The 24,015-nt window shown below is 41.0% G+C and overlaps 1 protein-coding gene across 5 annotated transcripts in view; it reads left to right on the forward strand.

Annotated features, from left to right (window-relative positions):
- Positions 1 to 24,015, forward strand: part of CHD6 (chromodomain helicase DNA binding protein 6) — a 130,889-nt gene that overhangs the window by 34,475 nt on the left and 72,399 nt on the right. For 4 of the 5 annotated variants that reach the window (XM_063144946.1, XM_063144961.1, XM_063144969.1 and 1 more), the window contains exons 2-3: positions 6,780 to 6,909; positions 10,285 to 10,340. In XM_063144946.1, coding sequence (XP_063001016.1) covers positions 10,308 to 10,340 — 33 coding nt within the window. In that variant the 5' untranslated portion in view covers positions 6,780 to 6,909; positions 10,285 to 10,307. The remainder of the gene's footprint in view (positions 1 to 6,779; positions 6,910 to 10,284; positions 10,341 to 24,015) is intronic. The other variant, XM_063144953.1, reaches the window with a different exon arrangement.

Raw genomic sequence — 24,015 nt, forward strand, 5'->3', positions numbered from 1 at the left:
AATAGATGTGTACAATTGTATTATGAGCACTGTTGGAGCCAGTCCAAAGGTGTGGGTGGCAGTACTCTAATCTAGAACTGGAGCGGTTGGGCGGGAAGCTTTTGCCTAAAGTACAAGCAAGCCAAAGGTACTGCTTTGCTGACAGGACAAAGGCAGAAGGCCAGTATTTATGCCAGCCTTGGCCAGTCCAGACGTTTCATCTGCCTGCTAATTTCAGTGGTTGTTGTTGGACACACCTATTTCTTTCCGCACATGAAGAGGGCTCTGAGGGCTTAACACTCACAGTCCACAGTATCTTTCCACGCAGGGTCGCCACCTTTCAGGCTTCGACTTCAAGCCTCCAGAGTCCCCGACAGAAACTAGGACCCAGAAAGAGGTTATATTGCAGCTATCTCTCTAGCTTTACTTTTAAAAATCTAAGATAGTCCAGTTCTCAGTCATTGTGGTGTAAGTATGTAATGGTGACCAGGAAGTATGTAATGGTGCAACACACCAGTTGATGGTACCTAGATGGTTACTGTAGCACGATTGTATTTCCAGCTGCAATACAGAAGTTATTTGTGCATCTTCTTGCTTGATCGTTATTGCAATTCTGACTTTGCTTTATTTGTATGAGTGAATAATTCTTCATAACTGAAAATTATGTGATAGTAAGAGCCTTGTAGTCCTCCAAAGGAAATCTGCTGGCACGTTAGCAAAACTCAAACACAGTGGAGCATGACGTGAACTCTAGTCTACAGAAAATTAGGCCATAATGCATTCGTTAGTCTTTAAGATGCTACAAGATCCTCTGTTGGTTTTGCTGCAACTGACTAACACAGCTACCTCTCTGGAATTCCTGGTCATTGCATTTCTTACTCTGTCACTATGTGGCTTAGGGCCAGCATGGATAATATCTGTTCTAAAGTAGATTGAAGTGGATTTTCGGGATTCAGTAACAGCTTTTCTCCTGTATGTGTTAAGTGTCTCCAAAATTCCCTAGAGAATCCAGACGGAAAAGATGCATAATTGGAACTTGATTTTGCTTCAGCCTTGTTGGAGGAATGTGTCACGCTTGGGGAAAATGAAAATAAATCAAAGACAGCAGGGTAACTGGCAAATGCTTCTCAGCAACAGCACTAGTAGAGTAGCTATCTAGGATGGCCTCAGTGATGATTCACTTGCCCACTATTATAGCCTGTTATTATTATTATTATTATTATTATTATTATTATTATTTATTTATTTATATAGCACCATCAATGTACATGGTGCTGTACAGATTATACACAGTAAATAGCAAGACCCTGCCACATAGGCTTACAATCTAATAAAGTTGTAGTAAACAATAAGGAGGGAAAGAGAATGCAAACAGGCACAGGGAAGTGTAAACTGTGTTAGGAAAATTATGTTGGAGGGAGCTTCATGTCTTGTTTCCGTTTGCAGCATGATTTTGTATCTTAAGAGTTGTTAAGAAAAGTCCGTATTTATTTTATTATATATACATATATTCTCTCTCTCTCTCTAATATACACACACATTAATTTAAGAGTCAGAGCACTTAAATGATACACCAATGTGAACTTCTGTATCTCCATAAGAAAATTATAGCTCATTTAGAAAATCAGGCAGCCTCATTTTTCATTTGAATCTTTGGATATTTCATAAATACAGAAGTGGGGATATTGGTATATCTGCTTGTCGAAGTATAGAGGTGATCAGATGGCTATAAAATTGGGGTGCTGGGAAGTTCTGCAGTATAGTGCAAGAGTGCAATAAAGGTTTAGATTCCAATGGTTCTGTTAGGGATGGTGAGAAGCTCTTAACACATTATGGCTCCCACCTTGCAAACACATTTCCAGCAATTTCCACATCATCTGAGAATCAATTCTTGTGTGACCACAGGCAGCTTATAATTGCTTGGCCACTGGTTGTAAAATGGGAATTTTAAAGAGTTGTTGGGAAAATGGAGACAGACTATGGTGAATTTTTCACAGTTGCTGACATACAGATGCCTAGGCACCCATTTGTTTTATATGCTCTTTAAGCTAAATTTATGTATTATATTTTATTTAGTGTTGTTCCCTGCTTCGATCCAGAGGGAGAGGCAGGTAATAAATAAATATGTTGTTGTTGTTATTATTATTATTAAATGCCCCTTAAGCATATGTGCATTTTCAGAGGTGGTCATGACACGATGGAGGCACATAATAGGTTCTTAGGATGTTTCCAAATGGACTACTCCTAGTGCTACTGATCAAAAGGCATTGTGCAGGTATTCTGTCTTTCCCTCCTTAACAAATATTTTTTCTGGTAAGAACAGAAGGAGTGGTTCTATTTGTTACCAAACATAGTATGGTAACAAATAGAAAACATTGTGGTCTGAACCCTCTGTAAAATTCTGTGAATGACGCAGGGCTATTTCACAGTAACAGCATCATCTAGAAGCACTCATAGATTCCAAAATAAGCTTTGGGCACCAGAGAGCTTCAAAGCAAAAGCTGCTACCTACCTGGTTACTATCCCTAAAGAAGTAACAACATGGAGCAATAGTGGGGTAGGAAGTAAAGTACAAGGGAAATACATCCAGAAAAAATAATATGGGAGTACTGATAGATGGAGAAGAATAAGGAAGGAGATATACAATTGGGGTTCTAGGCTGTAAGAAGATACTGTGATAGGTAAAGCTGCATACAAATGAAGCTTTACTTATCATAAACTTTGCAAATGAATTTTCTTCTCCATGACTGAATTCAAGGAAGACCAGTTCTATGGGTTTGCAGCAGAAGCCAGCTGCACACAGTGCTGATTGGTTGGCACATGTGACATCATGAACACTCCTCCCTGATGCCATTCTGCTACTTTAAAAAATGGTGTATGTGTCTTTTAAATAAAGGTGCTGAATTAACTTTTAATTGCACAAATGTACAAGTAATGCTTTAAAAAGTAACTGAAGCATGGGCAGGAGGGTGCAGTACTGCTGACTTAATCAACTTTCAGATTGTTGGCAGTGTCACAGCAAATTGCCTTGCAAAGCTAGGGAAGGGTTGGACTCATCCTGTGGGAGAAAAAAATGTGGGTATGTACGTCTATTTTTATGGTGCATTTGTATGAAGTTATGTTATTCTCCCTTTTTCACAAAGGAACCATCTATCCCATATGGCAATGATTTCCACATTATTTTTCTGAGTTGACACTCAACTTCAAAAGGTTTACTTTTAGCTTAGTGGTAGACCACATACTTTAGATGCAGAAGGTCTCAGGTTCAAACCCTGACATCTCTAGTTAAAAGGGATCAGGTAACTGGTGTTTATTGCTTCCTAATGGAAGCAACAAACTGGAAGCTCCAAGAATTCTAAAATAAGAGGCAAAGCCTCTAGATAAAGCTAAATTCATTTTCTAGCCTGTTTCTGGGCTAATGCCATCCTGTGGATCTTGGGTGGCCTTGCAGCCTTGATTTGAAAAAGACAGAGAGGTTCCCTAATGCATTTATTCCAGGAAGCAGAGCCAATAACCTTCCTGCTTCAGACGTGCTCGCCTTGATTCCCTGACCCAACCTTTCTCTGGCTTTGCAGAGGCATTATTTCCATTACTGGTCCCCCTCCTCCAGATTAGTATGGCAGTAATGAATCTCACATTATGTATGCATGGTGGAAATTTGACCTGCAGAAAATTCCCAGCATGCTGTGCTCAACTAGCCTGCTGCTTGTTAGCCAGTTTGTCCCTGCTGCTGAGTGTTGCTTGTGGTGTTCTTTGTCACGTGGCTTTTGCCTCTTAGCTAAGGAGCTCCTATGCGACAGTTCGGATCAAGAAAGAAAAAGGAAATAGACTGCTTCATTGCTCATGAGAACAGTGTCAGCCTAGTATCTCTGCCTAAGCATAGTGCTGAGTTTGGCTTAAAGAGTTCTTAGGAGAGTCAATTATATCATTCTTCCAGGAGCTGAAATCACTTGCAAATGGAAAATGTTTTGTTTTATTTTTGTTAATTTAAAAATTAATTATTAATTAAATAACGCCACCCTTCAACAGGTTCCCAAGGTGGCTTATGAAAAGTCACAATTGCAATAAAACAAATTAACAAAGATCTGGTGGCCAGGCTCTCTTGGGTTTTGCTGTTAGAAATGCATTCTGCCTGTAGGAGCCAGTTGATGAAGCAGTCTCCAGTGGTTGGTGCCTAGGCCATTTCCTGTGTAGCTGTGCGCTTGTTGCTTTACCTGCCCTGTGGATTGTACTAATTTTAGTACCTGAGACTTGGAAGTGAGCTGATAGTTGAAGTTGGTTTTCACTCCATCTGCGATGCAGGGTTTGGAAAGCAGAGTGAACTTTGCAAGGAGGGGCCGTAGCTCAGTTGGTAGACCACATGCTTTGGCATGCAGAAGGTCCCAGTTCCAATCCCCGGCATTTCCAGGGAGGAGAGCTGGGAAATGAGCCACTGCCAGTTAGTGTCAAATATTGGGCTAGATGGTCTGGCAGAGTTTCCTATGTTCCTAACTCCAGAATTGGAGGATGACCCCTGGGCTGAGATTTGTGGCAGGGGAGAGCTTAAAGTGTATTGCTCTGCAACACAAAATGAAGTGGGGACAGAGCTATATGGGAGTTGCGTGCAATATCTTGTTCCATCTTGAAGAGGCAGAGCTTCCAGTTGTCTTTCCTTGTTTCATATTAGACACATATTGAATTTAGTATGTGGCTAATTGTTAGTTGGTGAATGTTTGCTTCCTCTGTGCGGGGCTTGTTAATACAATTTCTAGACAATGCTTGTCTGTTGCAGCAAAAATAACAGAGTCTTGTGACACCTTAAAGACCATTTTTGTTCTTGTTGATATCAACTGGGTTGGGACGACACGATAACCAATGGTGGGTTAAATAGTCAACAGTGGCTTAAATAGTCAATGGTGGGTTATTGTGTTGCCTCTCACAACTTTTTCACACCATGTTTGGTTATTTGGCCAAAATAACCAATGCTGTGCAAAGTTGATTATTTGAACAGCTCTAGGCCACCTGGCAGAACTAGAAACAAGAACAGGTGGAGAAAAGCACCAAAATCAGGTGAAAAAGGGGGAGAAGCAAATTCTCAGGATGCTGAACTTTTTTTTTGTAGGTTGAAGAGCCGGATGCGTTTCGGCCTATATCTTTTCAAGGCCTTCTTCAGGGGGCTGTAAACATTTAAAATACATCCTGTAAAAACTGATAGTAGTAAAAATATATTCTTATTGTAAAATCAACTTGACATATTGCCACGGGGGCCTATGAACATATCTAAATTGTTTGAAACATTTTTAAATTTATTGCATAAGGACAAAATACTTTGTATATTAATATTTCAATACATACATATAAAATTCTTCTCAAGAGAATATATATCATATCTTACTTGTAGGAAGATGTCAACAAAATGTCCTACAAGTAAGATACGATATATATTCTCTTTGAAGAGCCCGAAATGCGTTGGGCTCTTCAACTTACAAATAAAAGTTCAGCATCCTGAAAATTTGGTTCTCCCCTTTTTTCAGCTGGCAGAACTCTCAATGACTGATGGGATACCTGCAGAAGGACTTGGGGGGGGGGGGGAGAAAAGGCAGGGGATGTGTCACTCAAACACACTATTGACTAACAGTCAACTTGACGCTGGCCTTAATCCACACCATGGTTGATTATAATCACGTTGTGTGGGGAGTACCCCCTCGATAATCAACTATTAACCCACCATTGACTATTGTGTGGTCTGAACGCAGCCATCATGTACATTGTGGGCATCTCCTTGCTACTCTGTTGTGAACTGTTTAAAGTGTGGCATGAACACATGGCCCAAATCACAGCATCCCTGAGTGGCAGAATCATGCACCAAACCATTTCTTGGAGATGTGGAGGATTTCTGTCCTCTGTGCAGTCTCTGTTATTTTCATGTTGCTACTCTAGTGCATGATTCTGCTACTCTCTCAGCTAAAAGGACAGCAAAGCTCTAAAGTCATTACTTTAGGGTGCCCCACCCATATGATTTGTTTGTTTTATTACATGTAGATCCAGTCCTTCCAGGGAGTATAAACAGTTCTTTCACTTCCACATCCATCCATATTATCCTCACAACAAACCTGTGAGGTAGGCTAGAATGAGAGATAGTGACTGGCCCTAGGTCGCCCAGTGAGTTTCATCGCTGAACTAGAATTTGAAACTGGGGCCATAGCTAGACGGGGCAATATCCCGGGGCTATCCCTGGGATCGTCCCTGTGCGTCCACATGATGCATAGGGGATCCTGGGAGCAGGGAGGGATGATCCCTCCCTTGCCCCGGGATCTCGCCCTAGCCTTTGAGGCCACTTTTTCCATGGACTCGGGATGATCCCGAGACTGCGGAAACTGTGTGCAGGCATCACAGTTTGTCCCGGCTCCTCATGGTTACTCTTCAGGAGCTCTGCGCCCATCGGGGGTGGGGGGAGTGGGAAAAATTATTTTAAATAAAAAAAACCTTTCCTTTTGTGCGCAAGTGTTTGTGCGCTCTTCTTTAAGAAAAAACGAAACAGCGTGCGCAACATCCTCTCCCTCTGAGGTCGTCTCGTGCCATGTGCAAACAGAAGGGGAGATCTTGTGATAAAAATATCGCGAGATCTTTACCCCTCCGTCGCGCAAGACCAGGTAGGTCTAGCTGAGGCCTGGGTCTCTGCAATTCTATCCCAACACTCTTGCCTCTACACCACAGTGTTACATATGATTTGTTCTTTAGCAGATTACAACTTCTTTCTTAATTGTGCTGCTAAGCTGACAGTTTCCCTCTTTTGTATATCCCTTCTTTTTCCATTCCAGGAGGCTGAAATGAGAATGGCCAGGTTCTGACTCTAGAGTGCGCATGTTCTCCTGTTTTCCTCTTTCAAACTGAACGAGTTCCTTCATTCCTCTCCTCCTTAAAAAAGGCAATGCATTGCTCCTGGAGAAGGTAAGTGCATTCACTTTGTGTGTGTGTGTGTGTGTGTGTGTGTGTGTATGTATGTATGAGAGGGTGGGAAGTAGTTCCCAGATTGTTGCCAGCTTTTTTCTTTTTCTGGGATCATCTTTTTACATCTCAGCAAAACGTACATTTTCCAGGTTCATTGGCAGAGCATGTACTTTGTTTATTTGGATGAAGCCCTAGGATCAATGGGTTTCCTTGCGAGGCCATTCCATGCATTACGTAGCAAGAAACATGAGTTGGCTTCTTTGTGTATGCTTAGCAGACAACTTTAGCCAAACATAGCTCTTTGATAAATGTATTTGTATGAGATGTGTGTGTGTGTTGTAGTCACAATATGCATTTTGAGGTGTGCACTTAAAAAAACCTGAGATGTAAGCACATAATTTATGAATTAAATTATGAACCACTAATCTGATAGAAAGCAGCTTATCTTGTATTGGTTTGGGACCACAATACCTGATGGCTTGGGACAACAATACCTGACAGAATGCCTCTTCCGACATGAACCTACCCATACACTATGCTCAACGTCTAAGGCCCTCCTCCAGGTTCCTACTCTGAGGGAAGCTTGGAGGACGACAGCAAGGGAGAGGGCCTTTTTTGTGGTGGCCCCACAATTATGGAACGATCTCCCTGATGAGGCCCGCCTGGCACCAACATTGTTATCTTTTCGGCTCCAGGTTAAGACTTGCCTTTTCTCCCAGGCATTCAACAGCATATGCTGAGTTTTAACTGACACCAATAGCTTTGGTCTGGCTGAGTGTTTAAAAATTGTTTTAAATGTTAACTGTTTTTTATGTTTTTAAATTTTGTATATTGATTTTTAATGTTGAGTCATTTTAATTCAATCTCTTTAATCTTTGTAATCCACCCAGAGAGCTTTGGCTGTGGGGCAGTATATACCGTATTTTCCGGCGTATAAGACGACTGGGCGTATAAGACGACCCCCAACTTTTGAGAAGATTTTCCTGGGTTAAAAAGTCATCTTATACTGGGCGTATAAGACGACCCCCAACTTTTGAGAAGATTTTCCTGGGTTAAAAAGTAGTCTCATACGCCAGAAAATACAGTAAATGTAATAAATAAATAAATAAATAAATAAATAAATAAATAAATTTAGAAGATTGACAGCAGTAGAACAAGTGAATGAACATGTGCATATTTGTTCTTTTAATTAGGTAGGTAGGTAGATAGTTTATTAAATTTATATCTTGCTTCACACAACCAAGAGGAGTCTCAAAGTGATTTTTAAAAGAGGATAAAATATGAAGAATACAATATATAACAATATAATCAATAAAACTATACAAATTGCTATGGTATTATCAGCCTGTCTGTACTCCCCTGGGTGTTGAAAGTTGGTAATTAGCATTAGGCAAGTTTCCCTGGAAGGAGCATTTCAAAATTGGGGTTGCTACCACAGAATAGGGCTGTCCTCTCAACAGCATTCTACAAACATGGAGGCATGGAGAGAAGGTCCTCAGATGTCAATCCCAGGATGTGGGCAGGTTTGTATGGGGAAAGGTGGCCCTTGGGGTACTGGGACTTGTGTCTGTGTGCCTATCTGGGTATGGTTCCTGGGCAGTCAAAATTATCGTGTGAACATTGTATGTACAGACAAGAATGCATTAAGTTAGGAAAAGTTGTTAAAGGATGAAGCATTGTGCTATTGTACACAAATGAATCTAATAATTATACATGTAATACCTGAAAGTGTGGTGTTCTCATGGATGGTAATAAACAGTGGCTGGGTTCACATGACCAAAGGGGAAAACAATGCATTATGGATTGTTTCCCTCATCCCTGTGCATACTGCTCACATGACCGGCATTTATCTAATTACCCATGCTGCATCATGGGTTGTTGTGTTGTCTGAACCCAGTTCATGGTGTGGCAAGGGTGGCTTCTAATCCACCCCAAGCCCATGGCTTGTTGTAGGAGTTGTGGTGGGTTAGAAGTCACCTTCACTGCATTGTACACTGGGTTCAGATGACACAGGAACCCACGATTTGACAAGGGTAAGTAGGCAAATGCCAATTGCATGAACAGCATACATGGGGTGGGGTGTTGTTTCTCCCATTGGTCATGCAAACCCAGACATCTTGTGTAATTGTGAATTAATTTCTGAAACCAAATGATGTGATATTCCCCTGGGAAATCTGTTTCCCTTTTCAACCTTATTATCTCCTTTTATTTTTTATTAAACTTGTGTTTTTATTTGAAGCTTTTCTATACATAATTTAAAATATTCAAAACATAACCAGCAGTTAATAAATTTATATTTCTCTTTAAGTGAAAGTCAAAATACCTTCTTAACTTTTGAGATTTCCTTGCTCAGGCATTGCTAATGTTTCTTTTTCTTAAGATGTATTTGTTTTCCTTCTAAGCTATCACTAAATACATGTTTAATGAATGGTCTGGAATCATCTGATGCTGTAGTATTGTTGAAGCTGAGCAGTGTCTGGATGCTAGATCACTGATGTCCTCTGTCTTTGTAAAAGGAACAGCAGTGTGCAAATACTGCAGATATAACTAGCACCGAAGGTGTGAGAGACATTTCCCAATTAAAATGGTAGTGAGGAATTTGGTTTTGTTTTCTTCTTGTGTTCCATTCACTTTGGTGGTTGTGAGTAGGACGTATTTTGTTTGCTTGTGTTCTCTTTTTAGAACTCTTGAGAGTCAGTTCAGGTGTTGAGGAATGGGGCAAGTGGAAGATAGAACTGCTGCACCCATTCATTTATTTTCCTTCAAAATCTTTATATCTCACTTGTCTGCTTGATGGAAAAAGTGAGGCTTTTTCAAGGTGGCTTAACCTTATGGCTGCAGGTATAGGAGAAATGTGGTGAATTTATGGCTCCTAGTTATCTGACCCTTCAGGAGAAACAGAGATTTTATTGTCTTTATCCAGCATAAACTGAAACTACTATTTGTCAATACTGAACCAGAGTGGTGTCACCTCGTGTTCACAAACTTATTTACAATATATTCCTAAGCATGTCTATGCAGAAGTAAGCCCCACTGTGAATTCAGTTGGGCTTATTCGCTAGCATGTGTGTTTAAGATTGAAGCTTCAGGTTCTGATTCCAAAAAACTATAGCTTTATTAGTCTCTTGTAGCAAATACAACAGAGTTCTGTGATACTTTAAAGGCTGCCAAACTCATGTCACAATACATTTTTAGTCTTTAAGGTGCCACAGCACTCTTTATATTATTTGGTCTCTAGCAGCTCTTCTTTCTTGAGTAATATTTTTGTCTGGGCATGTCACAGCTCTACAGGGAAGTCATTATATTAATAGACTTACAAAACAGACCTGGTATGTTTGCATTTTTACTGTGAGCATTTTGTCTTGTGTTTTGCAGAAGTAATATATACCCCAAAATTGATGATAATGAAAATACAGAAGAAAGAAAAACAGGTTGGTAACCCTTTGCACCCTCAATAAATACAACAGGGGTCAGGAACTGTTCTGGCCATGGGGGCTGGGTTGCGTCCTGGGACACTCCCGAGAGCTGGATGATGTCAGGAGATGGGCCCTTTCTCCCTCCCAAAGCCCTACACATTCGCCCAAGGCCCACCCCCTGACTCCATCTGCAAAAAGAGCATGGGGAAAGGGGCAGCTTTTCCCTGCTCAGCACTAGAGAAAGGCTTTCTCTAGCGCTAGGCATGGAAACCCCACTCTTATTTCCTTATAGTAACTTAAGGGTTGCTGTAAGGATTACAACAAAGTAATGCATGCCTGGACTTTGAACAGTGTCTATTCTATTTGCTATTCAAATGCTTCTTGTTGTTGTTGTCGTCATCATTATTGTTGCAGTAGTATTACTAGTAGTATTATTAACACACACAGACACAGACTTCATATTTCAAAAACTCACTTATATTGATGTTCAGGTAGTATATTAATTTATTTCAGTTCAGGGCACATGCCTGTCTGAATGCCCGTCAGCCTCTGAACTCGAAGGCTGACAAGCATCTTATGCAGAGCAGGAGAAACGCGGAGGTGGTTGCTGCCTCTGCGCTTCTCCTGCTCTGGATAGCTACGGTTCTGCAGAGGAGGAGGGAAGAAGACTGGGGAAAGCTGGGGATAGTTTGTATCCCCGCTTCCCCAGTCCACTCCCCGCCCTGCCCACAGAACTGCTCCTTTTCCATCCTCTCCGAGCTCACTGCGAGGGGAAGGGCGTGGGTAGTCAGACTCCTGGGTCCAAGGTCAGACCACTGTCTCCAACCTCGGATCCAGGAATCTGAACTATCTAGTTTAAAGGCAAAACCAACAAACCCAAACATGAAAAATCTACACTCCTTCCCCTGTGTATCTGGATCTGCTGCTGTTTTTGATATGCTGGTGCTGGTCACCAAATAAGCATGCCTGAGATATTGATGATGCAGCAGCTATTCTACTTCCTGTGTGTGCGCAGGGTGATCCTGACTGTTGCCTTTGTGATAAAAGGAAGGTGCCTGTTTTCATATATGGGGGTTTCACCTTCCTGTGTGAAATAGGTTTCGACGCATGGAACAAACCAATCTATTCAATTGCTGATTTGTGCTCTGCCCTTTTTTAAAATGGGAATTTTTAAAGTGAGCTTCTTATTAAGGAATAAATCTATCCTTCTAAGCCTGCTCTGAAACAAAAGTGTTAAACCTACATTGGTCAGCAGCTCTCTCCCTTTCTGGAGTTTGGCGTTAACAACAAAGGAACTAAAAGAAACAAATTTAGTTCTGGACTCTTTGTCTGCTGATCCTGCTTCTAATGTTGCTTCCTTGGTTCTAGAAGCACTATATCCCACATCTTGTCTCCCGAGAGAAGAACACACTCAGCCATTTTCTCAATGCCCAACTTCAGTTTGTCCTTACAGAAACTGCCTTTTCACTCCTTCCATCAAGCCCCATTTCATAGTAGCTACTCTGCTGCTACTACTGATGTGTCCCTATGTCTAATTGTAATTGAATGTTCATGTTTTTATAATATTGTAAACTGCCTTGGGAGAGCAGTATGTGCTGAAAAATGGGTTAAAAATCTCAATCATCATCATCATCTTTTGTAGGCCCCAAAGCTGTGTTGATGAGTACATAGTAAAATCTATAAAGTTAGATTACATCTCAGCTATACCACTGTAAATCCAGCAGGATGAATTGCCACATCAGGTAGAAGGCATCTTTCATTTGGGGTAAACATAGGAATTGTGGGAAGTAGCCTTTGTTTAGATATATTATTTATTGCATTTTATTACATTTTTGCATTTTGCTTCGGCTGTTGGGTGGTATAAAAATGCAATAAAATAAATAAATGCAATATGTCAGGAGATCCCAAACTTTTTGTCCTTAACTTTACAAAACAAGCCTGGGATTTGTTGTGCATGGTATGTTACACATGTTCAGTTAAATGCAATAGAGATTATTACAATGTGACTGCTTCTCCTCCGGTAATAGATTCTAAAATTACTTTTTTCTCTTCCTTCACAATTGCACATCCAGTATGTTATGCAAAATCTGCCTATATTGCAATACAAGGAATTTATTGGGTCTATGTGTTGTTCGAATCAGTAAAATCCAGTTTTGTTTTGGCTTTGTGCATAGACACTCAGGTTTTTTTTGCAGCCAGAATAAATAATGCAGTTGCATAGGGACCCACAAATGCAGTAGCCAGAGGCAATCATATATTTGATTTTGGTAAATGCCTGCCCCTGCCCCAATGAGAGATGCGCAGCCTGGAGAACTAAGAGATGGATGATGTTTCTCCCTTTGTGTTAGATGGAAAGAGAGTGGCTGATGACGTGGGTAAGGAGTGAGGTCTCTTCTATGACCTTGTGCTTTCCTTCGACACACTTGGAAGCAGCAAGGTGTCCCACTTTTTTTGAGTGCCTCCAACCCTACGTCCTGAGCTGGAAAGTAGGAGAGGGCCAGGATTCATCCCTGATTTTGCACTCACCTTCAGAAGCACATGGAAGCTTAATATATCACTGCTTCTGCATGTTTCAAAGCTCATTGGCTAGAGAGATAGAGCTCTTCCCCTTGGCCTCTCTGGGTGCCAGAAAAAGCAGTGGACTGTTGCATGTCCAGCACAAGGGGAGAGGCTATTTCCTCCCACCCTTGAAGGAGATGCAGCATTGATGGCAAATTTCAGAACGCTTTGAATGTTTTCTGACACAGTTCTCAGCAGTTTTAATTGATCAAAATATGCATTTAAATAAGTACTTTGAGAGACAAATGATGTATTTAAATATACATTTAAATAAAGCAGATCAATGGAATGGAATTATGCATAAAAATACACAAAAGTAGTGTGGACCAGAAATGGCTTCTTCAGTCCCTAGTGTGCATATCATTATTTTGTACAGTCTGTTCTTCATCCAGGATTCAGAAAATGTATAATATTTTGGCACAGACTGAGGAATGTGGGCACAGAAATAATGGCCCTGACTAGGTCTGCCTGATGTTCAGAGGCTGAGCATGTGCTTCACATGTGTAGGGTCAGACCTTGGAACTGCAATTTAAAATGATCTTGGATACAAAGTCTGGGAAAGGCTACTGATAGACATAAATTGGGTAGGCAGGGTCTGGGCTCGATGTATAGTTCACTGTAAAGCAGCCCCTTCTGCAACAGTAGTGATGCCCACCCTGAGGCTGCTAGAACCCTTGACAGCATGTAGACCCAGCTGGTGCATGTGTATTCTGAAAGACTATTATTTCACCCTATTTACCCACACGTGTTGCCTTGTTGTGAGACTTCCTTTAGCCTTTGAGAAACTGAATTGCTGCCCTTGGTGTATTCTTCCTCACATGCTTTGGAGCTGGGACGCCAAGATTTATGCTTTACATTGGAAGTCTATTTTTATTTTATCTATAATGTAAGATGACATTGGAGCCTTGGCTAGAACGTCGTTTACATTATCTCCTTCTCCCTATTAATAATTTCCATGGAGGTCATTTGGAGCAGGTATTGTTGATGGACTTTGAAATATGTTGTCCCTTTTGTGAACGGAAGGCGTGTACCCGGGAAGGAGAAAGGCTGGGTATCAGAAGTGCTCCCACTTTCTTACAGGGAAAGAAACTATGATTAGTTCGGTTTCACATCTGCAACAACCAAAATTGTCCTTCATCCATGTGTACTTTCTTCACTGGAAGTCTAGGTGGGAGGCTGACTGTTTTTTTATTTTTTTAAATCTTTTCTGAAAGAGAAGTTCAGTTGTATGTTCTGGATTAGAGGTGGGAAATATTTGAAAGAATTTCAAGGGTTTCTGCTCCAGATGAGGTAATATTAGACAGAGGAATCATTGTCTCCCCACTCCGCCTTCATAACACCAGAGTCTTTTTCTGAAAGGTTTTTGGTTTCTTTTCTTCTTCCAATAAGCGAAGGGGCATTCTTGTTCTACTGGTTTTTCTTCCGTTGTTGACTAACCTGAGAACTTTGGGATTGAGAGAGGGGAGAGCATTAAGGATAGCAAAACTGGTTATTCCTCTGTGTCTGAAAATCTCCAATTTACCCTGGAGCTGTGGAAATGAAAGAGGCTTGTTCTCCAGATTTCAGACTAGCGCAGGAGCGTATGTGGATTTTAGAAGCAGAGCAGGCTAACGTAATGTGCAGGATTCAGAAGAGGAATGTTTTAGTAAGCTCTGAAGTGTTGGCCCTTTTTTCTTTGTGTAGTTCTTAAGATTAAAACATTAAATACTAACAGCTACTCAGGTCCAAATTACATATTACAGGAGTAGCATGTTTAAATAGTGTCCCTAGGACTCGGCACACTTGTTCCTTAATAGTAAAACGGCTGTGGAGTCCCCCAGTCTGGATCAGGACCATGTGGTTAAATGGGCTAACCCTTACTTTCCCTTTGCCATTTTCCCACTGAAAGACCCACCTGAAGCTGCTATTGGCCCCTGAATATCAGATTTGCTGTCAGTTTTTAAAATTTATTTTGAATGCTTATGTACTCTCCTTCAATCAAATGCTCGAGGTGGTTAAGAAAAAATACAGCATCACACTAAAGATTACCACCACCACAAAAACCATAAAAAGTAACAAGGTAGTAGACCTCAAAGGACCATAAAAAATAAACAAAATCAAATTAAGAATACAAAGTTTAGGAAAATATACTCTTTCCTTGGCACCAAAAAGGCATGTTGACATGTGTAGCTCCATCCCTCTTATACATGTTAATGTACCCTATTCAGGCATAACATCTGAATAGGACTTACATGTGTCCTAATTGTATGGTACTTTTCTAATGACTTTCTGCATGTGAACATGGGCAAGTTGTTGAGATGTAACTAGTACTATTTCATGTGTGAACAGGCCTTCTGACAGCTGTATTTCAGATCTAGAGCATAGCTTATGTGAACCTGCCTTTGCAGGCCTTGGTTTGGGTGCCCCTGCCATTACAGGTTAGGTGGGCTGTGCCTTTTCAGTGCAATTGCCTTCTCAGGCTGGCTGGTGAGCCACCAATATTGACGTCCTTCAGGTATCAGGTCTAAAACCTTTTGGTCTCCAAGGATTTTAACTGAATCATATGTTGCTTTTATCTAATCTTGGCACTGTTGATTTTTTAAAAAATGTCTCTTCTACCATTGTAGCTTGTTATTTGTGCATTTTGATTGTTTTAACGAGATGTTTTATTATTTTTTTGGTAAGCTATCTCTAAATAGAAGAGCAGGATATAAATATTATAATAAAACATCTTGTGTTGGCCGGAGTGAGCCCAGCAGGACTGTCGTCTTCCTCTCACTGAGGGCTTCTCGAGTTAGCTCTTCCATAGTGAGGGTTGCTCTCGTATGGTCTGTACTGTTGGCAGTTTGGATTATGAAGTAGTTCGGAGCTCTCTGGTTTGCCTGTAAGCTTAAGTACATCCAGTGCAGCTGCTGGTGCTTGAATTTGGCCCTGTTAACTCTGTTCTAGTATATAAAGCAAAAATTAATGGTGCTTGCAGTGTCTTATATACTTGAGAAGGGACTTTTGATGAGTGGTGAGTTCATGCACTCACTTGCCTGTTGCCAATGTGAAGTGTTGTTGTGTAGTAGCAACCAGCCCTTGATTCTTTAAGTTTTTCCTCCACCAGTCTCCAGAGGAAAAAGAATTGTAAAAAAATAAACTGATCAGATGTTTTACAAACAGGCAGTGTTGCTGTGAATAGTTTGCTTTGCCTTGCTTCACAACTTTAAAAATCACTGCATTTGAGAGCTGTTTCATTGCCAAACCTCTGAAGACATTTTAATTAATAAATAAATCAGTAAGGTCATGGTGACCTATGCTTTTACGCATGGGAAGGCTGCTACACCCTTAGTCTGATTCCTGTTTCTGTTCCATTACTAGGTAGGATTTTTAAGGAAATTCGTAGCAGCCATATGGTACCTGTAACACTGCTGTGAATTCCTCTGAAATATACTTGAGTTATCAAGAGTCTGGCCAACGGGTGTGTTGCCTGCTGTGTAAACTTGAGCCTGATAACTGGGTCAGGTCAATGAGTTTCATTTCTTAACTCTGTTTGAAGTGCAAGACTTTTTCTAGAGGTAGGTATGAGAGCCAAATGATAGCTAGAGGGAATGTCTGTTAGAAGACAAGCAACAGACACGAAGGTATGGGAGCTAAAGTTTGGAAGAACCTGATCTGGAACATCTAGGTGAGGAAGTCTTGGCTTGCTGGCCAAAGGTTAGGAGTGAGTTATTATATTACAATCATTTATTTCATTTCTATGCACACAAAAAACAAGCAAACCACAACATTAAAACATTAAAATAAAACCGGGAACTCATCTACACCAAGCAGGATATTCCACTATGAAAGCGGTATATAAAAGGCAGGAGCCACACTACTGCTTTACAGTGGTATTGAACTGCACTGCAGGATCTACGCTGCTGCTTTACAGTGGTAATGAAGTGCATCGACAACTGTTGGGGCCCATGACACATCTATACCAAGCAGGATAGAACACTATGAAAGTGGTATCAAAGTGGTATATGGGATGTGTCAGTGGGTCCCAACAGTTGTCAGTGCACTTCAATACCGCTATAAAGCAGTAGTGTGGCTCCTGCCTTTTATATACCGCTTTCATACCACTTTCATAGTGGAATATCTGCTTGGTGTAGATGAGCCCATAGTCTGAAAATGGTTGAATGTATAAAATTAAAATAGCTAAAAACAATTTCATTAAACAAATTCAATTACACACCTGTTCAAGACAGCTGCCCCATCATATGTTATTAAATGCCTGGGAGTAGGGGACCGTCCTAACATGACACCAAAAAGATGACAAGTGTTAGCGCCAGGCAGGCCTCAGTCTGGAGCTTGTTCCATAGTTGTTCCAGACCAGGCCAGAAAGGAGATACCCTCTTTCTTAACTAACCTCGCTCGCCCCCCATTCCTAACTCTATGCTTCTCACTTAATCTTCTCTACCTGCCCTTAATGATAATGATCAAAATCATTACAACCTATTGCGATTTACCTTTAAATATTTTCAATTTTTTGTTTCTCTTCTCTTTCCTGTTTCTTATCCCTCCTCTTCTCTTCTGCCTTTCTGTACACCGTCTCAAACTTTTTGATAATAAAAAACCAAAACCTTTAAATACAGGGTCTCCTCTTTTATCTCTGGCCCATCTCACTAGCTGCACCTTACTGCTTGAAACTTGGTACCCTTGATATTTAGATGGCCTCTTCATTCCGAACATGCTGAAGACCCAACTGTTTATTTTTCTTTTGCTTTCCCTAATTGATGTTCTTTTTCCCGCCTTCCCTTCCCTATCCTTTTACTTTTGCTCTTGTTTTATGTTCATTTAGATTATAAGTTTGTGGGCATGGCCTTGTCTGCAGTTTGTTTCTTATAATGGCTGCATTTGGACATAATGTTAAACCATGGTGTGGTATTGTGTTTGCAAGCTGTAATGAGCTCGAGCAAAGCCTTGGACTGGTATGTTCCCCCTCTCCTCTCTTTCTCCCACACAACCAGGAGAAGGACTTTGCTTTAGTTTCACTTTCCCGTAATTTATGCATATTTTGTGTCATATGAATTAGAGATTGTGGATTTATCACAATCTCGGGTTAATTTCAAAACAAGCCAACTTCAAATCATAGTTTATGAAGCTATCTAGTTTAACCAGAGTTTGTGAATAAGCCATGATATCTGGCTTGTGCGACATGACAAGGGCTCAGTTCAGACAACATGTTTCTCAATGGTGATTTTAGAACTCCACGGTTGAGAAATATGTTATCTGGAGGGCTCCATGGAGTTTCTTGCTGTGTTGAGTGGAGTTTCCCCACCGGTTACAGTGGGTATATGCCCTGGCTAGAGTAGTCAAAGGTGGTCTAGGAGAGCTGCCAGGATTGTTTTTTCTCAGCAATGGCTGATGGGATAGCATTGAGAGGACTGGGGGAGGAGAGGCGGTAGAGGAACTGTCAATCAAGCATCGTGTTGAGTTTTACCTAACTCCATGGTAGTCCATTTTCACACAACGGTGGAGTTAGAACATATTGTGCCCTAAGTATCTCCTAAAAACTCCACCGTTGAGTAGAGTTTTCACAGTGCGTAGAGAAAAGTGTTGTGTGAACTGAGCCAAGATGAGATTAGGAGAAAGTGGAAGTAAATGCTGGCAAAGTCCTTTTCCCAGCTATGTAGGGGGGGAAGCAAGAGAGTGTGAGGCTTTGCTTGGGCTCCTTCTAGCTTGTGCTCATGAACCTAAAATAAACTCAGCCACATTTTTTTGCATTTTGTATATTTAATAGTATACTGTTAAGTGTTGTATAAGAGAGGGGACACCTTTTCTGACTCAAGCTAGAATCTAAAAGGGGTGTGCTCACACAGGAGGAAACACATGTCAATAGAAGGAGCTTTACCTTCTCTCTTTGTTCCAGTGTTCCTAGTGAAGATGAAGAAGCAAGCTGTTTTTTAAGCAATCAGCAGCTTGTTTCTTTGAAATCTATGCAGTGAAAAGAAAAAGAAAAGCTTTGTCTGCTTGTGGTGTTCTCTTCTGCATGTGCATATCCTTTCTTTGGAAACCCAGGCTCAGAAATTCATTCCCATGCTGGAAAAGGAAATGCAGCTTGAAACATGAATGGCGGAGTAAGCACCCCTCCCCCCCCCCCCTTGGTATCTGCAGCTGGGATACACCAATTATATCAGGTTCTGGCATCAGATTGATCTCTGTGTTGGAAAAAGGCACAAGTGAAGCAACCCTCAGTTGTTTAGTGCAATGTTCCATGGCAATAGGTAGGAACTACAGACTTATTGCTGTTGTAAGGTCCTTCATGGGTGATGGGTTGCAGGTGTGGAGCTGAAAGGTTTGCCCTGGGTGGTGAGTTAATTAAATATTAGTGGCCTCTTTTGAAGAGATTTCAGAACCTTCCTAGGGAGCCCTGTGGATTCTGCAAATACACAGGCAAACAGCTAAAAAAGTAGGTTGCATTTTTGAGGCCTACTAACCTTGACAGTTTGCCTCTAAAGTGCAGCGCTCCCACTGTGTTCATCGCAACTCCTGATGGGAAGCAGATATGCTTTCTCCTCCTCCATCCTGCTGTGGGTATATGCCAACTTTCTCTGGGTTACAGAGCTAGAACTGGGACAAATTTTGGGAAGATGCACTGTGCACACACACTGATTCTGACTGATCTTTCTATTATCTGTTTTACTTTCAAAAGCACATTCATGTGGGGAAAGAGGTTGTGTTCTGCTTTTATTGTTAGAAATACACATTTCTATTGTGCTGCTCTAGAGGGTTCCCAGCTCTCCGGAGCAGCCTTATAGGAGGCACATGGGACTACAGGGGGAAGGAGGAGTAAGCAGTGAAGTGGCCAAGTTTGCCGATGACACCAAATTATTTAAGTTTGTTAAAACACAAAAGGAAAGAGCTCCAAAGGGATCTCTTCAAGCTCAGAGAGTGGGCATCCAAATGGCAGATGTGGTTCAATGTAACCAAGTGTAAGATGATGCACGTTGGGGCAAAAAGCCCCAACTTCAAGTATAATCTGATGGGAGCTGGTGGTGACTGAACAAGAAAGAGATCTTGGTGTTGTGGTAGACAGCTTGATGAAAATGCCAACCCCATGAGTAGCAGCTGTAAAGAAGGCAAACTCCATGACAGGCATTATAAGAAAATGAATTGATTGAGAATAAAACTGCCAGTATCATACTGCCTTTATACAAATCTATGGTGCGACCCCACTTAGAATACTGTGTACAGTTCTGGTCACCACACCTAAAAAAAAGATATAGAGCTGGAAAAGTGCAGAAAAAAGCAACTAAAATGAATCTGGAGCATCTCCCCTATGAAGGAAGGTTACAACAAATGGGATTGTTTAACTTGGAAAAAAGGAGGCTAAGGGGAGGCATGATAGAGGTGCACACAATTATGCTTGGTGTGGAGAATGTGGATAGGGAGACATTTTTCTCCCTCTCTCAAAATATTAGTACCCGGGGTCTTCCCATGAAGCTGATTGGTGGGAGATTCAGGACAAATAAAAGGAAGTACTTCTTCGCACAGCACATAGTTAAATTATGGAACTCACTACCACAAGTTGTGGTGATGGCCACCAATTTGGATGGCTTTTTAAAGGGGATTGGATACATTCATGGAGGAGAAGGCTATCAATGCCTACTAGCCCTGATGCTTATGTGCTACCTCCAGTATCCCAGGCAGTAAGCCTGTGTGCACCAGTTGCTGGGGAACATGGGTGGGAGTGTGCTGTTGCACCATGTTCTGCTTTGTTGGCCCCTCGTCGACAGCTGTTTGGCCACTGTGTGAACAAAGTACTTGAGTAGATGGGCCCTTGGTCTGATCCAGCATGGCACTTCTTATATTCTTATGAGGAATTGTCTTCCAAACTTCTTCCTCTAGTGAGAGCAGAACTCTGCTAAGTGCTACAGTGGATCCCAATTAAAATGAGAGAGATGGGAAGGCCTGGTCTGACCCAAGGTGCATGACAGACAGTTCCTTGGTGGCACAGCAGTATATCTGGCTGCAGTGTTTTTGAATTACAGAGCTTTGGCTATTGGTTGGTATAGAAATATAATAAATAAATAGAGTTTACTTCCTTGCCAGCATCCGCATACAGCTATGTTATTGGTACGATCGCTGTCCTAGAGATGGAATTTAATTTCAAATGAAATGCTTTATTAGAACAATTTAATGTTGATTTCTTTCTTTTTTAAAACAAGCTTATGGGACATTGACCCAGTCTTGTAGCTAAGATGGAATATTTGGAGCAGATATCAAGTGCCCCGTAAGAAGGGAAAAGAAGCTGTGCTAATTGTTAACTACATTAGAATTTCATATGCTATAATCAGACATAGAGAAGATGTATATTTCAAGAGAATGTTAGATGTTAATATAATTAGAAGCTGAAGTTGGCGCTAGGAAGTATAATCTTATTTATGCATTTATAATTAACAATACTTTTCCCAACATCTTTACTTATTCTTTCCAGCAGGGGGCCTGAGCTATTCAGGTTATGAAGTGGCGACAAGGCATTTGATAACTATAGAATCATTATAGCAATTGTGTTTAAACGTTGGTAGCTGCAACAGATGTTCCCCTGTTACGATTTTTGGCTTGAACCAGTTCCCACAAAATGATTGCATATGTCCTTTACATAGGAACACGCACTGAATCTCAAATCCAAAATATAGGATGTGAAACACCCCTGCTATGCACACTTACACTTAAGTTTAGTCATTCATTCTCTTATAGTGCAAATACTATACTTTTCAAAAGTAAGCCACATTGAGTTAAATGGGACTTACTCCCAGGTAAGTATGTATAGGATTTCAACAATAAAAAATCATATATAAAATTCACCAAGAAATAACGTTCTTCAAACTAACAAATCCATACAAACAGAGCAATAGTGATGTAATAGGAATTATACAAATGCATAATCATGGGTACAACACAGAAGAACCTGTGCAAAAATACGAACACATCAGCTTATAATGTTGATTCAAATAAAAATACCACTGCTTAGCCAATGCATGAAACAAGATGTCATTCTTTTTCTTGCTTGTTCTGTTATATGTTGCTTTGAATGTTAATACCAGCACCTTTAAATCCTTCCTCTTTTTTTTTCTTTTTTTTTGGGGGGGGAGGGGGTTAACATTTAACATTGTCTTTACAAAATTAAAAAGTTCAAACAGGGATGATAGCTTTTCTCACTGTGTAATAACCTGACCGCAACATATCTGAAATTGATTGCTGATGTAACAGAGCACTAAACAGAATTGCTAGATGATGGCAAAGTTATTTGATTTCCCTCACCCTGCTTTCGTTATATGTATTGCTCTTTGTATACATAAGATGGCACACTTTGATTCACGGGACTTCGTAGAACTTTGTAACTTTAACACATTGTTTTATCATAGGTTGCTTCCAATCAACACCAACAAAAAAGATAAGTTTCTTCCTAACACTGTACTAATGCTATCTCTGTTCAGAACACATTTTAAGTGTTCAAAACACTTCACAGATATTTTTCTCCCCCTCCCCTCAGTGTTCTCAAAAAAACTTTCCTCCCTTCTGCCTTCCTCTGCCCTAGTTGCTTATGGAAACTGAATTTGATTCATTATCTAGCAATCACTATGGCTGGCACTATGGCAGTCCTCCCTCCCTGCATGTTTTTCTTTGCAATGAAAAAAAATCTGTCCCTGGTATGTGTGTGTCACATAAAGGAAGCTCCCAAAGAAACTTGCACACAGCTTCTGGAAAGGGAAGCCATGACCTGGCTTTGGCAATTTCTTTGTAACCACCACCACCACCACCACCCAGCTCCAACCAGTGAATTGTGGATCTTTGCAATGAGGACCTACTCCAAGCAGGTAGGTAGAAGTACACAGCCTTTATAAAGGAAGCAAGTAATTTCTACATGGCTTGCAGCAGTCGTCGTAGCCCTCCTAACTCATTCCATCTTTTTCCTCTGCCAAAGGCCGAAGGCAAATATATGGAGCACTTCAGAGCAGCAGCTGTAGCAATGACAACTGGGGATACTTTACCTTGACCCTGTTGCCACCATTGCTTTTTTTGGTTTTTGTTTGTTTTAAAGTCCTTTTAGGGAGGGAAGAAAGAAAAACGAAGTGGGGGAAAGTGTTTTTAAAAAGACCCCACTGTTCTTAAACACATTCTTCAACCTTTGATGTGTCAGCAGAACCACGGTTTGTTTTTAAAAGTCTCTAACCATGTATTTGGAGGTTCAGAAATACCTTAAGCGTCATCACTCATTAGATAAACTGTGAAATATGCTGAGCTACTGGTGATCTTTTGTATTCATCCATTCCTCATCACTAGGGAAAGAATTGTGAAGTCATCCCTCACAGAAGCAGCTGTTTACAAGCACTGTGTAGGGTGTTTTTTTAAAATGATATGTATATGTACCAGAGTTAGAGAAAACACATATTAACACATATTAATTAAAACACATTTTTAATTAATAAAAACCCAAAACACAAATTACGTAGAGATAAACCCGGCAAGGCTTTCCCCTTAGATTGTCAAGGCAGGAGGACAAGGCAGGAATTAGTGTCACAGAACCATGCTAGAGCCTGGGAGACAGCTTTGCCTCGGCAAGGGGAAAGAAACCTGGTACCCTTTGGACGTTTTGTACAAAAGCTTCCAGAATTCCAGGCCACTGGCTGTGTTGGCTGGGGCATATGGGAGTTGTAGTCCAAAATATCTTAAGGATGCCAGGTAGCCTTTCCCTGGCAAGGCAACATCCTACTTTGTCAAACTATGGAATTTGCTACCACAAGACAATGTTAGCCACCAATTTCGATGGCTTTGCAAGGGTTTAGACAAATCCCTAGAGGAGAAGGCTATCAATGTCTACTAGTCCTGATGGCTCTGCACTACCTCCAGTATCAGAGGCAATAAGCTTATGTACACCAGCTGCTGAGGAACATGGGCAGGAAGGTGCTGTTGCCCTCGTGGCTTGTGGTTTTCCCGTGGGCCCCTGGCTGGCCACTTTGTGAACAGAATGCTGGACTGGATGGACCCTTGGTCTTCTTATGTTCTTGGTCTTCTTATGTTCTTACTTCAAACAAAGCCTTGACAGGGCTTCCTAGTAGGGCAGAGCCGTTCTAGTGCCTAGGAAAGTGCAGCCTTGTGACTCACCAGATGGGGGCAGATG

This window comes from Elgaria multicarinata, chromosome 1 (genome assembly GCF_023053635.1).
Source record: "Elgaria multicarinata webbii isolate HBS135686 ecotype San Diego chromosome 1, rElgMul1.1.pri, whole genome shotgun sequence".
Taxonomy (NCBI): Eukaryota; Metazoa; Chordata; class Lepidosauria; order Squamata; family Anguidae; genus Elgaria; species Elgaria multicarinata.